Genomic DNA, 16,491 nt, shown 5'->3' with positions numbered 1-16,491 from the left:
CCCCTAATAGTCAAAACAATATTGAATGAGAACAAAGTGAGAAGACACACATTCCGATTTGAAAACCTACCACAAAGCACATTGAACAAGATAGTGAGGTGCTGGCAAATGCTTAGACAATATACATCACTGGAATAAAACTGAAGAGTTCAGAAATAAATCATAATGGTCAACTAATTTTCAACAATTGTGCCTAGAGTATTCAATAGGGGAAAGAATAGTTTTTTTTAAACAAACAATAGAACAATCAGGGATCCACATGGAAAGAATGAATTTGAACTCTTACCTCACACCATACACAAATATTAACTCAAAATAGATCAAAGATCTAAATATAATCACTGAAACTAGAACACTCTTAGATGAGAACCCAGTGTTAAATCTTCATGACCTTAAATTTGTCAATGGTTTCTTTATTATGATACCAAAAGCACAAGCAACAAAAGAAAAAAACAACTAAGTCTTTACTAAAATTTAAAACCTTAGTGTATAAAGGACACTATCAAGAAAGTAATAATATAACCCACAGAATGGCAAAAAATTTTTGTAAGTCATGTATTTGATAAGGGTGTAGTACCCAGAATACATAAAAAAATGCTTAAAAGAAAATTATCCAATTAAAAAGACATTTTGCTGCCCTGGTTGGTGTGGCTCAGTGGACAAGTGGCTGGCCCGCAAACCAAAGGGTTGCCGGTTCAATCCCAAGTCAGGGCACACGCCTGGGTTGTGTGCCAGGTCCCCAATAGGGGACGTGCAAGAGGCAACCACACACTGATGTTTCTCTCCCCCTCTCTTTCTCTCTTCCTTCCTCCTCTTTAAAAATAAATAAATAAAATATTTTTTTAAATAAAAAGTTATTTTGCTGTAGAAGATATACAATGACCAGGCAAGTACATCATTAGCCATTACTAAAATGCAAATCAAAACCACAATGAGATATCACTTCACACCCACTATATTATTAAGAATATATATTATATAAACAAATATATTTTAAAATATATATTAATAAAAGGGAAACAGCAAACATTGGTGCCAGGAATGTGGAGAGACTGGAATCCTCATATATTGCTGAATGAGATACAAAATGGTACAGCCATTGTGGAAAGGTTTGGTGCTCCCTCAAACAGAATTTTCATATAACCCAGCAATCCCACTGCTTGGTATATAACCAAAATAATTGCAAAGCAGTGTATAAACAAAAACTTGTACAATACACGAGTGGTCAAAACAACAGTATTCACAATATTTTACCAAAAGAGGTAAACAACCCAAATACTCATCAGTTAATGTTGTAAATAGATAAACAAAATGTGGTATATCCAGACACTAGAATATTATTCAGCTATTAAAAGAAACAAGGAAGCCAGAGAAAAAAAGGGCACACTGTTGTTTCATTACAGTTGCAGCAAATATCAAGAATAGACAAATCCATACACAGTAAAGGAGTGGTAGTCGGGGACTGGAAGGTGAAGGAAATGGGGGGTAACTGCTTAATGTTTCTCTTTGAGATGATGAAATGTTCTAGCACATTTCATGATGCATTACGGTTGCACAACACTGAGAATGTACTAAATGCCACCAAATTGTGTATGTTAAAATTCATAAAATGGTGAATTTAATGTTATATGCATTTTACCTTATTTAAAAAATTAGAATAAAAAAGAACATATAACCCTGGCTGGTGTGGCTCACCAGCCAACCTGTGACAGCTTGAGTGGTGGCCTGTGTGAACCAAAGGGTCACTCGTTCGATTCCTAGTCAGAGCATATGCCTGGGTTGTGTGCCAGGTCCCCAATAGGGGGTACAGAAAGGCAACGACACATTGATGTTTCTTTCTCTCTTTCTCCCTCCTTCTCCCTCTATCTAAAAATAAATAAATATTTTTGAAAAGAAAGAACATACAGCCCTCTCTGCCTTTCTCCCTCCCCTTGTCAGGGATTAGCATTTTGGCCAGTGTAGCCACAACACTGGCTACATACAGGGTATATTGAGCAAATATCTTAAAGATGATAGCTGTTAGGTTTCTCATTGGTAATTTGCCACACAGAATGGAAAAGGAGAAAAGCTAGCATAAACTCTGTGGTGTTTGCACAGAATTAGAGCTAACAGTATATACCTCATGACTTTCAACATACATAGATACAGCCATGCAGGTTGAAAACCATGACAGGTATGTATGTGTGTACACATACATACAAAGTTCCTATTTCTGTCTGTTGTGAGAAACTGAAAGCAACAATTCCCTGGCAGTAAAATTATACCTCGCATCCAGAGGTGATTCCTAAATACCATTTTCCACTGGGAGAAATCACAGCTCTTAAGAGAAATGGCTAATGCCAAGGCTGAAGAAAACATAAGATAAACTGGGAACATTTCATTGTACCAAATGTAAAGAATACTTAAAGAACAATGGGGACATGTCAAATGTACACAAAAGCACTCTGTGGCGGTCCCATTGACCAAATCAAGATATAACTGAAAATGTCTCATCTCACAGAGATGCATGTTGAAGACTGCCCTCTCCTGGTCTCAAAACATTACCTCTCTGCAGAACTTAATAAAGGTCCACTGAACAATTTGTATTCCTAGCAGGATGGAACTCCATCTTGGGTACCCTCTCAAATTCTATATGCTACAGCTACATAACTACAAACTGCTTTAAAATAGCAGTGCCAGGAAGGAGACCACAATTTAAACAGATTATCCACCTACCTCAAAGGCCATCAGGACTATTCCACCATGTCTTACACGCCTCTTTATCAAAAAGCTCCGGAACTCAAAGGATATCCCTAATCCCACTTCCATGTGGCACTGGATAGGTCCTAAAATCTGGCATGATATTACAGATGTCCTTGCTCCACCAAACCCTTTCACTGTTTGCTCTGGCACTCACAATCTATCAACTGGAAAACTGTCCATATCCTACTAAACTTCTTTCAATTTTCCTTCCCCTTTTTTCTAAACAAACAACACTGTCTCCTAAGGACCCTATTCCGCTCTCACAGACATGGTGTCTTTTTTCTCTTTCAACCTCTCATATGATTGGGCCTAGAGGCAGGTATTCTGGCTCTCCACTCCTTCTAGACTTCCTTCTATTTATTTGCCTTTCTAAAACACCCAGCTCCTCTGAAACACATGACCACATCCCCTGCTACTGTACCTTGTGCAATCACCTAAGACCTCCCATAGTTCCCTCACTCACAGATTTTGGCACCCTTTTATGCTTTCTTTCTTTACCACTATTCCTGCCATTATTGCTGATTTTAATATCCAGTCAAAAAGGGCATGCAACACACTAGCCTCTCAGCTTCTTGACTTGCTTATTTCCAACAATCTTGTCCTCCATCACATCTCACACACCCATTCCTACAGTTACATATTACATTCAACTGTAACCCTCCAATCTCAAGCATTCCCCATTTAACCATCATTTCTTACCTTTTTAAAATATTTTTTTAAATTTCCTAGTTTTCTCCTTTCTTTTTTTTGTATAAGCAATGAAGTGATTGAATCTTTTTTTTTTAAGATTTTATTTTTATTTATTTTTAGAGAGGGAAGGGAGAGAGAGAGAGAGAGAGAGAGAGAGAGAAACATCAATGGGCAGTTGCTGGGGGCTATGGCCTGCAACCCAGGCATGTGCCCTGACTGGGAATTGAACCTGTGACACTTTGATTTGCAGCCCGCGCTCAATCCACTGAGCTACGCCAGCCAGGGCCTCATTTCTTATTTTATAACTCATGTCTCCTAATAACTTGACTCACACAACTGAACTCCACCAGCAGCTACAATCCACTGACCCCACCACTATTTTTTTTAACCCCATCACCACCCCCAATGAAGTCCTCACACTTTCCTCCTTTCAAAGCTTAAATTCCATGAACCATCAAGATGATCACTTCCTTGCCCTTCCTGTTTATATTCACTTGCTATAACCCCAACCTGAATAAAATCAACTGTCTGCTTCATCCTTACCTTTTGCAGCAAAACATGACTAAAGAAAGAAACATAATCACGTTAACTGGTCTCACTTTAAATTCATGAATGAAAGTTACAAATGGTCCTCCAACGCTCCCAGTCTAATCCTATATTTATTTACACAGTCAACTTATTTTCCCACTCCCTGAAGTGATTATTCTGCCACTTCTCCTTTCTCTTCGAACTTTCAACACCCTTCCTTCTCTCATCCCAACCCTCTAGTGACTTTGCATCTTATTCCACTGTAAAGTAAAAATGATTCTAAAAGAACTTTCAAAATCTCTTCTTCATAATACTTTAAATTGCACAAATACAGAGATTTCTCATGTACCCTTCATTCAGTTTCCCCAATGATAAAACTTTAAATAAACATGGTTAAAACCAGGAGACTGACAATGATATACACACTGTTATGTACTTATATTTATTTTTAAAAAGGCTAAGCCATAATATTTCTTTTAAAAAGATTACCCATAGAAGGAAGGAGAAAAATAAGGCGGAAGGTGTAGAGACAGAAGACTTCTTAGATATTTTATTTTATAGATTTGACTTTAGAACTATGTAAATATTTTTATGTAATTATAAAAATAAATTGAATTTAAAGAAGTAATCCCTAAAAATCAAAACTAAAATTAAACAAGTTAACCTAAGTATTTATCCATTTCATGGTATGACAATAGAGTACAGAAAATTCAAGTGATATCCAAACACTGCCCTTTGCATATTTCTCCTGGGGGTATACGCAACAGACAAAAGAAACTGCAAAACAACTTTTAATAACTATGTTCAGCTATCATAATGTTGGTACTGCTAGGCAGTAAATGTGTAAGTCTGGAACATTTTATCATACCAAGTACACTAGGTAGCAAGGAAGCTATAAAGAGTATCAAGATTGTGTCAAAGGACTCAGGTGCCAACTAGAAGAGCTCTCCCTGGACAAAGATGGAATAATGTAAGCATCAATAAAGATATAACTGCAATTAATTAAAAATATTAAATGTTTAAATCCATGAACAAAACCAAAAATCAAACCAATCTGCTGAGGACCAATATAAGCACCAATCTTCAACAAATGCTGGTATCACACATGAATAAATAATGCATTATGAATAATAACAGTAAATATTAAATGTAATAGTAAATATTCTATTCAAATTTCTTTCAACTCAAGTTCTACAAACTGAATCATTCATTTCATTTATCGTATCTAAATCAGCGGTCAGCAAACACTTTCTGTAAAGGGACAGATGATAAATATTTTACTTTTTTGGGCTATACAGTCTCTTTTGTAACTATTTAACTCTGCCTCTGCAGTTGTACCTAGAAATCAGCCATGGAAAATAGATAAATAAATGGGCATGACCTTATTTACAAAAACATGTGCTGGGAAGAACTTAGGTCATAGACTGTAGTTTGTTAAGTAGTTACCACTGCCCTAAGTGATAAAAGTAGAGAAATCAATAATCCCTAATGATAAATTCTTCCCAGATGAAAAGTTAATCTGGTAATTATTATTCAATCATCACATCTAAACCAGTAGATGAAAAAGTCAACACCATTTTCAGGCTGGCCATTCCCTAACTTATTTTATTTTGCTAATTTGAAATGTGTTGTAAGTATTAATGTGTTTTGATGACTCTGAGCCCAAAGCTTGTGATTTTTTTGATTTGTAATACAGCCAATTTCAGAATCAAATAATGTGAGGAATCCAGTAAGAATTCTTTTTTTTTTTTTTTTTTTAAGATTTTATTTATTTACTTTTAGAGAGGGAAGGGAGAGAGATGGAGAAAGAGAGAGAAACATCCATGTGCGGTTGCTGGGGGTTATGGCCTGCAACCCAGGCATGTACCCTGGCTGGGAATCGAACCTGGGACACTTTGGTTCCCAGCCCACGCTAAGAATTCTTATTTACTGAGTTAACTTGATACATATAGGTATAGATACACAGGCATATACATAGAGGTGATTTAGATGGTTGGGGTTTTTACCTTATCAGAAAACCAAATCAGCCTGGAATCTTCATAATATCTAAACATGCCATATTTAGGATCCAATAATTCCCTCATGATGAGCAAGAAAAATTCTTTGCGTACCCCTCCTGCATCAACAGCATCTTCTCCAACAAATATAACCTAAGATAGCATAATATAAACAATGAATGTAAAGAATGAAACTATATTCTGGAGACCTCATAACATGCTATTGATTACAAATAAATGTTCAGCAATTAATTTTTTTAAAAATTTAAAGTACATAATTTTATTAAGTTTCAAAGATACACAAAAAACAAACAGGAAAACTTTAAACATATTTTCTAAATGAAAGTCCCAACTACATAATAAAAAAAGTCAAATTACCTTGAGTGGTTTTTTGTAGTCTATATTCTTTGTTTTCCTAAGGACTTCCATTGCATCTCCTACAATATTTTCTCTACGTACCACTAGAATTAAGCAGGGATTCACAGATTCAATAACTGGGAGAAAAAGAGAGGAGACATTCTGTCTGTGGGCCTGGTCAATAGCCATCTAGAAAAGAAAAAATTAAAATTGTAATAGCAATGCTACAAAGAAGCTACTTGAGACTAAACAAACCAACCTCTACCTATTAATCAGATACCCTATAATCCCTATAATAATTCCTATACTAATGAATTCATATAGCAGCTAACACAGTATCTACCACAGTAAAAGAGCTTAATAAACTGTGTTTAGAGCATAAAAAATATCCTTTTGAATTTTTTATATCAACATATAATTAATGATACCATTAAGCAAGCCTGGCTGGGTGGCTCAGTTGGTTGGAGCATCATCCTGTGCACCAAAAGGTTGTAGGATCGATCCCCAATCAGGGCACAAACCCAAATTATGGGTTTGACCCTGATTGACCCCCCAGTCAGGGCATGTATGAGAGGAAATCAATTGATGTTTCTCTCTCCCTTCTTCTCTCTTCTTCATCCAATCCTCGGGTGAAGATTAAAAAAAAAATGTAGGCATGGAACTATAATACTGATAAATCTGAACACTGTTGTTTCTCAAAAGAGAACTGGGATGGAGAGTGAGGTAAAAAATAAAACCAGTATTAAAACAAAACTCTAAAGAGAGTAAGAAACAGCCTGTCTAAATAAGGAGGTATTAGAGAAATTCATCTGGTAGAGTGATCACCATATGTACTTAGAAAGCAAGCATTTGGCCTTCACCATTTAAAGACTTTCTTCTTTTCCTATGGTTTTCCCTGTTCCTGTTCTAAAATGGAATATCCTATATTATAGGCACCAAGTGATTAGCTTACTGTTTTTAATAAAGAGTGCCAAAAAAAGTTTTATGAGCTGTTAGTCAAGAACCCTACAAAAACACTTAATTTACTTAATTTTGTCTGCTGACGAAAATAGAATTATATCTCTAAAATAACCACCCCCTGTACCTATTATTTAAATCTGGAGGGATTTAGAATATCAACTATGCATTAATTTTAAAGGAATAAAAATAGCTATCAACATTTGAGGAAGGAGTTAAATTTGTAAAGCATTTTTAGAATATTAAATGCCCAAGGTCTCTACTCCTCCTCTCCTTTGTCCTTAGTCTTACATTAGATATTCTGTACCAGAGAAACTCAAGAAACTTTTTAAAATAGATTTTATTGATTATACTATTACAGTTGTCCCATTTTTTTTCTCTTCTTTACTCCCCTCTGCCCTGCACCTTCCCTCCCACCAGCATTCCTCCATCTAAGTTCCCGTCCATGGGTAGTACATATAAGTTATTTGGATTCTCCATTTCCCACACTATTCTTAGCCCTCCCAACTATTTTGGACCTACCATTAATGCTTCTTATTCCCTGTACCTTTTCACCCATTTTTACCCCACTCTCCACATTGATAACCCTCCAGGTAATCTCCATTTATGTGATTCTGTTCCTGTTCTGGTTGTTTGCTCAGTTTGTTTCTGTTTTTGTTTTTAGGTTCACTTGTTGATAGTTGTGAGTTTGTTGTCCTTTTACTGTTCGTAGTTTTGATCATCTTCTTTTCCTTAGATAAGTTTCTTGAACATTTCATACAATAAGGGCTTGGTGATGATGTACTCCTTTGACTTGACCTTACCTGGGAAGCACTTTATCTGCCCTCCCATTCTAAATCATAGCTTTGCTGGAGAGAGTAATGTAGGTCCTTGCCTTTCAAGACTGAATACTTCTTTCCAGCCTGTTCTTGCCTGCAAGGTTTCTTTTGACAAATCGGCTGATAATCTCATGGGTACTCCTTTGTTGGTAACTGTCTCCTCCTTGCAGCTTTGAAAATTATCTCATCTTTAATCTTGGGTAATGTGATTATGACATGCCTTAGTGTGTGCTTCCTTGGGTCCAACTTCTTTGGGACTCTCTGGGCTCCCTGGAATTCCTGGAAGTCTATTCCTTTGCCATAATGAGCAAGTTCTTCGTTATTTTTTCAAATAAGTTTTCAATTTCTTGCTCTTTCTCTTCTCCTTCTGGCATACCTATGATTTGGATGTTGGAACGTTTAAAGTTGTCCCAGAGGTTCGTAAGCCTCTCCTCATTTTTCTGAATTCCCATTTCTTCCTTACGTTCTGGTTGAATGTTTATTTCTTCTTTCTGCTCCAAATCATTGATTTGAGTCCCAGTTTCCTTCCTGTCACTGTTGGTTCCCTTTACTTCACTTTTCATAGCCTTCACTTCTTCCTCTATTTTGCGACCATACTCAACCATTTCTGTGAGTATCCTGATTACCAGTGTTTTAAACTCTGCATTTGATAGGCTGGCTATCTCTTCATTACTTAGTTCTATTTTTTCTGGAGCTTTGATCTGTTCTTTCATTTGGGCCATACTTTTTTGTCTTGGAGCACCTGTTATGTACTAAGGAGCAGAGCCTTAGGTATTTGCCAGGGCAGGATAACCCAAGTCATTGAGTTGTGGCACTGTATGTGGGGGAAGGATGCGAGGGGGAACAATGCTGCTTGCTTAGCTCTGGGTTGGCTTTCAGTCACTTTCCCCACTACCTACAAGCAAAATGGACCCTTCTGGTGTTGATTCCCAGGGGTGGGTGTGTGTGTATATGTTCTAGGACCCCGTGGGTCTCTCCAATGAACTCTCCTGTGAGGCTGGGAGTTTCTCCTGCCACTGCAACTCCCACAGGTTTTCATAGTCAGAGGTTTTGAGGCTTTATTTCCCCGCACTGGAACTCTGGGTTGCTCGTTCTGTTTCTCTTCCCCTAGTTGTTCCTCCCGGTTTATCCACAGGCAAATGTGGGACCACTGGTCCACCAGCCGCCACCTAGTCCTCTTGGACCCAGCTGTCCATCTCTGCCCCTCCTACCAGTCTGGATGATTAACTCCTTGATTGTTGGACTTCCATAGAGCTCAATTTTCTGGTAGTTCTGGTTATTTTTTGTTTTTAAATTTTTGTTGTCCTTTTGGCTGTGAAAGGAGGCAAAGTATATCTACCTACACCTCCATTGAAGAACTGTTTTACTTAGAGGTTGAAATGATAAAGTAATCTTACTATAGCCCTTCAAAGTCATAATGTAAACTAGTTTTAAAAATCCTCATTATATATAAAAGAATGCTTAACATAAAAGAGGGAGCTGGGGAAGAAAGGACAGGGATAAGGAAGAGACAATCAAGCTTAGGAAAATATTTTTTACTAAAACTTTCTAATGACATTTCATAATCGTCCTTCTAACAAGCGATCAAATGCATCCTACTTTCACATCATTTCACCTCTAGTCCCTTCCATCGTTTACCACGTATATAAATAGGGGATACATCAGAAACAAGACCTGAAACAAACCAACAGTCAATCAAGTAAACTAGTGAAATTATTTATAATGACTGCATATTTTCTTAATGAAAGAGGCTTATACCATTTTTAGATATATAATGGAAAAAGGCTAAATTATTCTATTTTCATTTAAATATGTGTAAGTAGCCCTCATAAGATTATACATGTCACATGCAACAGTCCTCTTTATAGGAACCAATGGTACTCTGCAAAAGACAGGCCACACAGGTACAAGACAGCCCAAAGATTAGTGATTATAAGCAAATTTCAAACATCTGCTTTTAAAAACTTCATAAAAACCATCCAAAATCCACTCTCAAATCAGATTAATATTATACAATATTTTACCTGCATCTGTAAGACTGCATCTGTTTGTAACAGAGTTGTTTTTGCTTGGGCGTCAAATACAAATGGATATGTGCAGATTGTAACAGGGATATCTGCCAACTGGAAATAAAAAGTTAACTTAGTACAAATTGGTTTGATTACATTTTTTATAGTTACTGTCACTTCTTGTAAAGTTGACCATATTCTTGATTTATTCATTGTATGTTGTTCAGGAATTACAAATAAAACATGTTGCTTATTTCTAAATACAGGCATACCTCAGAAATATTGCAGGCTCAGTTTCAGACCGCTGCAATAAAGCAAGTATCACAATAAAGCAAGTCATATTTTTGCTGGCAGAGAGTCTTGCCTTCATTTTGTGAAAAATGAAACATCAATGAAGCACAATAAAGTACAATAAAATAAGGTATGTCTATACAGCATATTTAGTGATAATCAGGGCACTGGAATAACCCAATTTCCAACGTTAGGAGGAAATTATTCTTGAGAGTCCATACAATCATAAATTGCAAGTATCTTTTCCTTAACATATTAACTCCAAGTTTCAGTGAAGTAGATTGCAAATTATCCAAAAGTTAGGGACCCCCAATTAAATCTTAAGTACTTAGTTCTTCTTATCTGCTATGGCTACTCTAGCAACTGAGGCCAATGATAAAGCAACCTACTTATTTATTCATTTAACAGATATTTACTGCAGGCCATTAGGGTGCCACCATTAATGAGTCCAACAATATGCTCCCTTAACATACAAAATAAACACCACTAGTATTATTATATTCTGTCAACCTTTAAAATTGGGAGATTATGACATATATTATATCAAACATTAGCCATCTTATACTTACTTATCCTTGCAGGTAATGCAGTGACGGATTACTAAGAATTTTGCACAAAAATACAAAGAGCTATGAACTGCCAGTCACTGACTGTTGATGATGGAGGAGGAGGTATTCCTACCATCTACCCAACAAAGCAGTATATTTGTGCCAGCCCTGACCCAGCACCCCTGCTATAAGGCTTCCAGTGAAAACTTAATACACCACAAAACAGACCAGTTATCTGTAAATGCTTGAAAAGCTCTTCAAGTTAGTCTGAATCTGCATTTTTCATACATCACTGTGCATCACTTTGTTTTTATTTCAGTCATCATTTTGCCTCTGTGGGGAAGTATATATGGTTTAAATACTTCAAGCCCTCATGTTCTCTCCCTAAATTGTCTTTTTTTCTACACTAAATACTCTGTTTTCTCAGCCATTCTGAAAATATGGTTCCCAGCTCTTCTGCATCGCAACTGCCTTCTTTTAAATGTATTTCAATTTATCTAACACTCTCTAAACTATGGCCACCAAAAATGAAATAATGCAGTAATACCCAATCAGTACAGAGTATCAACACTTTGTTAAAAGCAACACCTGAATTATCTTAACCTTACAGTAAATTATTTTTCACTATATTTCATGACAGTTTCTACCACCATCCTGTATTTGTGTCACTAACTAGCTGTTAATGGTGGAAAGTCATTTCACTACTCTCAAACCCCAAAAGACTGAGGTGATTATTCTAAAGTTCTCTTCGCAAAGTCCACAACTATATTGGATAATTTTATCTGAGGACAAGGAAACAATTCTAGGCCTATAATTTGAAGCTAACTCCAAATGCTTCATTGGTTCAAGTGGGAAAAAAGCAAACCAAAAGAACAAAACAGCCCATAACAGAAGTATAAAAGAAGTACTAACATTCCTAAGTGTTGAAAAATAGGCTTAGGATTGCTGATTACGTAATGCAAAGTGAGGAAGAGAATCATACCAAAAATCTATTTAATTTTATGACCATTTCATCAATTATTACTTTAAAAATTGAAGATTTTACTTCTCTAACATAAAATGTTTACTGTGTATGCATCTGTCAAATTTTAAAAGTGTGTTTTTTAATATTCTAAGAACACATTCAATTTTAAGCTGGAAGACTTCAGGAAAACAAACTAATTGTAAGTAAATATTGTTGAAAGGAATGATAGAGGTGTAATGTTAAATTAAAACAGGGATTTTATTTTTATTCATAAAATTCCTCTGAGATGCTACACAGCACAATTTTAAACCTTCGTTTTTATAAATAATTACATATATGTTTCAAAGTTGCACAAAGAACCTATAGCTCTCCTACCACTTAAGACAAAGCGAAGTATATTTTACTCTGAACATGAGACTGTGACACCAAACTTACCTCAGTTAATCCATGATTGACATCCTAAGTCAGCAGTGCAGGATGTAACAATAATGAGGAAAGAGCAGTGTTAGTGTCCAGCTTTAACTATTTCTATTCAATGTAGCATTTCATATATTTTGCTACAGAATAATACTGAATTAATGAAGTAGAACAAAATATACCTACAACAAAACTTACCCTTTCTACATGTACCTTATATATCTCTAAATGTAACACTTTTGTTTCGGGTACCTTGTGATCATAAAATTATTGAGGCTTGAAACATAATAAACTTAGTTTTAGCGACCGAGCACCCAATATGAATAATTTAGGCAAAACAGGGAAACTAATCCTAGCCTAACTTGGTCCTGAAGAAATAACTTTAGGGCTCAGTTTTTCTACCTGGCAAGTGGAAAAAATAATCCTCAAACTTTAACACTTGGTTAATCATGATAAAATGTTTGAAACGTGGTTAGCAGGGTAAAATGTAACAAAGTGAGAAATTAAGTCATAAGTTGTTTTTATTTTTCAGAAATAACCAGTAAAACATAGGTATCTTATATTAAGGGTTCTGTAACACTAAATTGGCTTAAAATAGAAAGTAAAGGACAGGGCAAAAGGATTGATAAGTAGAAAGAAGAAACGGAGAAAGAGATATTCAGGAAGGAAATATTGGGTTGTCCAAAAAATTTTTTCATAGGATGGCTGTAGTAGTGCTTAGTTGCTGTTAACTTCATGAAAAACAATTTTGCTAGATTGTGTTGTGATGGCTGTTACAACAGACTGTGTTGTGAAAGCTGTCATAACCACTGTCATTAAAAAAATCAAAATTGGTCAAGTGTTGTATAGCCATTTCACTACTGAAGATGGAAGAAAATAAGCAACATTTTCGCATACTATGCTTTATTATTTTAAGAAAGGTGAAGACACAACTGAAATGTAAAAAACAAACAAAAAAAAAGATCTGTGCCATAGGTGCTGTGGCTGATAAAACGTGTTAAAAGTGGTTTTTGAAGTTTTGTGCTGGAGTTTTCACACTGGATGATGCTCCATGGTATGGTAGACCAGGTGAAGTTGACAGAGATCAAATCAGCAAATTAATTGAGAATGATCAACATTATACCATGCAGGAGACACAGGGAACACACTCAGAATATCCAAGTAAACTTATTGGTGAAAATGCAAAATATGTTTTTTATTTTATGGAAAAAACCATATGGACTATTTGGCCAAACCAATAATAATGGCAATTATCATGAAAGCTTACCACTTCATGGAACAGAAACATACACTTCATTGTAAAAAGCTTTCACACATATGCTCAGGGTGTAGACTCAAAAGTAGTGCTAGAATCTCCAAAAATGTTCATAAATTTGCAGACTTTAGTTTGTATAGTGAAGAATTAATCTTACCTGAAGAGAGGTCTGACTCTGACCTCTACTACTTGCAAGTGATGTAGAGATGTTTGGAATGTCTCCTAATAGAACTGTCTGTTTACCTGGGGGCTCTGGGCCATGTGATTATCAGTGCTGCCTGCAGAAGGGCTTGAGACTAAAGGTCAGCCACATGGGCAGTATGCCATCAAGCCTCAATAAAATCTCCGGGCACCAAGGTTCTGCTGAGCTTCCATGGTTGAAACCACAATGTGAGTACTGTCACACATAAATGTTGGGAAAATGACTTGTCTATGACCATACAGAGAAGAAAAGAGAAGTTCTGCCTTTGGTACCTTTCCCAGACTCCCCCTATGTACTTCTTCGCACGGATGATTTTAGTCTGTATCCTTTCCCTGTAATAAACTGTTAACGTCAGTATAATAGTTTTCAGTGAGTTCTGTGAAGACTTGTAAAAAATTAATGAACCTGCGAGTGAGTGGTTCTAATACCTACTTGCAATTGATATCAGAAGTAAGAGCAGTCTTGTGTGGACTGTTCCCTATAACTTGGCAGTTAGCTAAATCCTCACATGCGTTGAAGGGCTTTAAAATATTAGCAAAGACTTGGGGTTCGCTCACTACACGGTGCTAAATAAAGCCAAAGCAGTATAAGCATATGCAAAATATGACTATACAACAATATGACTATCCTGAGAAAGTTAATTGTTGATAATAGTTTCTTTCAAAGAATTCAGAGTACCAAGTTATCGCTACACAGAAGTACCTACTGGCAGTGTTAACAAGAACGTATCTGGAAGCTGTTCTGCAAAAAAAAGCCCTTTAGATTACACTCAGTTTAATTTGAAAGCAATTTAACAGGGATATCTGAAATCCTTTTATAGTATATACTATATAGTATAGATATTTTTAAAGTGCTATTACTACTAAGACTGTCTAAATAGGCAAAGAGACACCTTAAATATTTTCTGACTACCTAGGCCTGTGGATAATTACACTAGGTACCAAGGCAGTTTTATCTCAGGAGATGGGTTTCATTCTTAAGTAATAAAGCATTAATATATATATGCACTATTTCTTTATTGTTGCATATAAATAAATAAAAGGTGCTATACATATCATTATGTACCGGGAAGCTGATAAGGTTACTTTAGAATTTATAGTGTGGCTAAGTCATACCAAAGCAGAACTAAGTTTGTAAAGAGAAACGTGAATTGGAGGGAATATGAGAAATGAGGCATGTGGAAAACTTGAGCAAAGAAGAGAGGCTACTAGACATTAAGCAAAATGATTTATCTGAGAGGCATCAAATAGACAACCACATTAAAATCATTATTAAAAATTTCAATTAAGGGTTTAGTATCTTAGACAAAAGCGTGAGGTAGTTGTTATACTAGTTGCAAATTTCAGTCAAAGTAGTATTTCCAAGGAAAATTTAAAAGGAAAACAAAGGGGTTTGAGGAGTTGGAACAGAGTAATATAAAACATATAAAGTCAACTAAAGGTCTACTGCTAAAAATTCAACATATCATTCAATGCGTGACCTACTATTGGCTCCAAATCCACATATTCAAGCACTAACTTTTGACTGTTTTCAGAGTGGGGACCCTGAAATTGAGTCAAAGCAGGCCTAATGTTAGGTTATTCAATGTCCTAGAAGATGGAGTGAGAAAGGCCTGAAGGAATGTACAAAAGTCTCATGGTCTAAAGCAGATTTCACCAAGGCCTTTAACACCAATGGTTAACAATGGTTCCAGTGGGTTATACACAAAAATGATGCAGCTTCCCAGCACATTTTAATTTCAACCAATTACTTGTGGCAAAACACCACACCATTGCTGGTGTCATCATGATTTAAGTGTGTAACACAGGATTATTCCAAGATGGTACAAAGAAAGAATAACAACATTATTGAAGTAATTCAAATAAATATGAAAGGTCTGGTGGCTAAACAGAAATAAAAAGATACTTTTAAATCTTAAAGGAAATGAAAAAACACACAAATATGATTTGGTAACCCAATGTGTAAGGAATCAATCCAAGAGTTTGCAAAATATTATTACCATTAGAAATAACTGGGAGCTTTGAAAACAACCAACTTTTCTGAGAAATATTTTAGCTGCAAGGGACCACAAATGTACTTTAATTTCTTCTTTTTATTCAATGAGGAAAAACTCAAACTCAAGAAATCAAGTACTGATGTATCTTCCCAAAGCTGGTCTCCCCAGATATAGTCCTAGTTTGCTGGTGAATATGTCAGGTTACTAACTTGCCCACAGCTGAAGTACAACAACTTAACGCCACAGAACAAATACACTGATGACTTAGATGCACAGTACAGTTAATACTGAATAAGTAAGACATATGACAAAAAATGTAATATCAAAAACCATTTAAAAAAGCTAACCCATTTACCAAATATCTTAATTTACCCACCTATATCTGAAAAGTCTTCCATAGGTATACACAGCTCTTAAAATAAATGAACATGCATTTTAAAAAATGCCTAACTTGAATCTTATAGTAATTCAAACAGGCACAGACCCAGTATAAACCTTTCTAAATTTTATCCTAAGTTAGTAAATTTTACTAGATACATATTGATATGTATAATAAGTAACTCAAAGTATAAGAAAGGAAATTAAAAAAGAGCTTAGTAGTAACCACTAAGTTATTTTTATAAACAATTTAAGAGCAAAAATAAAAGAGGGTAAGGAAATGTACAATTGAGTTAGTACCTAGAAAGTATGAGAGATCCTGGTCAAGATGGAGGCATAGGT

At 35.7% G+C, this 16,491-nt stretch overlaps 1 protein-coding gene across 4 annotated transcripts in view; it reads right to left on the bottom strand.

Moving 5' to 3' along the window:
• Window positions 1-16,491, bottom strand: part of HERC4 (HECT and RLD domain containing E3 ubiquitin protein ligase 4) — a 129,421-nt gene that overhangs the window by 25,367 nt on the left and 87,563 nt on the right. For 3 of the 4 annotated variants that reach the window (XM_045842334.1, XM_045842333.1, XM_045842336.1), the window contains exons 17-20: window positions 12,337-12,360; window positions 10,114-10,212; window positions 6,336-6,503; window positions 5,967-6,110 (exon numbers count right to left, since the gene is read on the bottom strand). In XM_045842334.1, the coding sequence (XP_045698290.1) occupies window positions 5,967-6,110; window positions 6,336-6,503; window positions 10,114-10,212; window positions 12,337-12,360 (435 nt within the window). The remainder of the gene's footprint in view (window positions 1-5,966; window positions 6,111-6,335; window positions 6,504-10,113; window positions 10,213-12,336; window positions 12,361-16,491) is intronic. The other variant, XM_045842335.1, reaches the window with a different exon arrangement.

The sequence above is a fragment of the Phyllostomus hastatus genome, unplaced genomic scaffold (assembly GCF_019186645.2).
Source record: "Phyllostomus hastatus isolate PE091 unplaced genomic scaffold, TTU_PhHast_1.1 phas_contig_38, whole genome shotgun sequence".
NCBI classification, from domain to species: domain Eukaryota; kingdom Metazoa; phylum Chordata; class Mammalia; order Chiroptera; family Phyllostomidae; genus Phyllostomus; species Phyllostomus hastatus.
The sequence above is the reverse complement of the archived record's forward strand: the minus strand, read 5'-3'. Positions and strand labels throughout refer to the sequence as shown.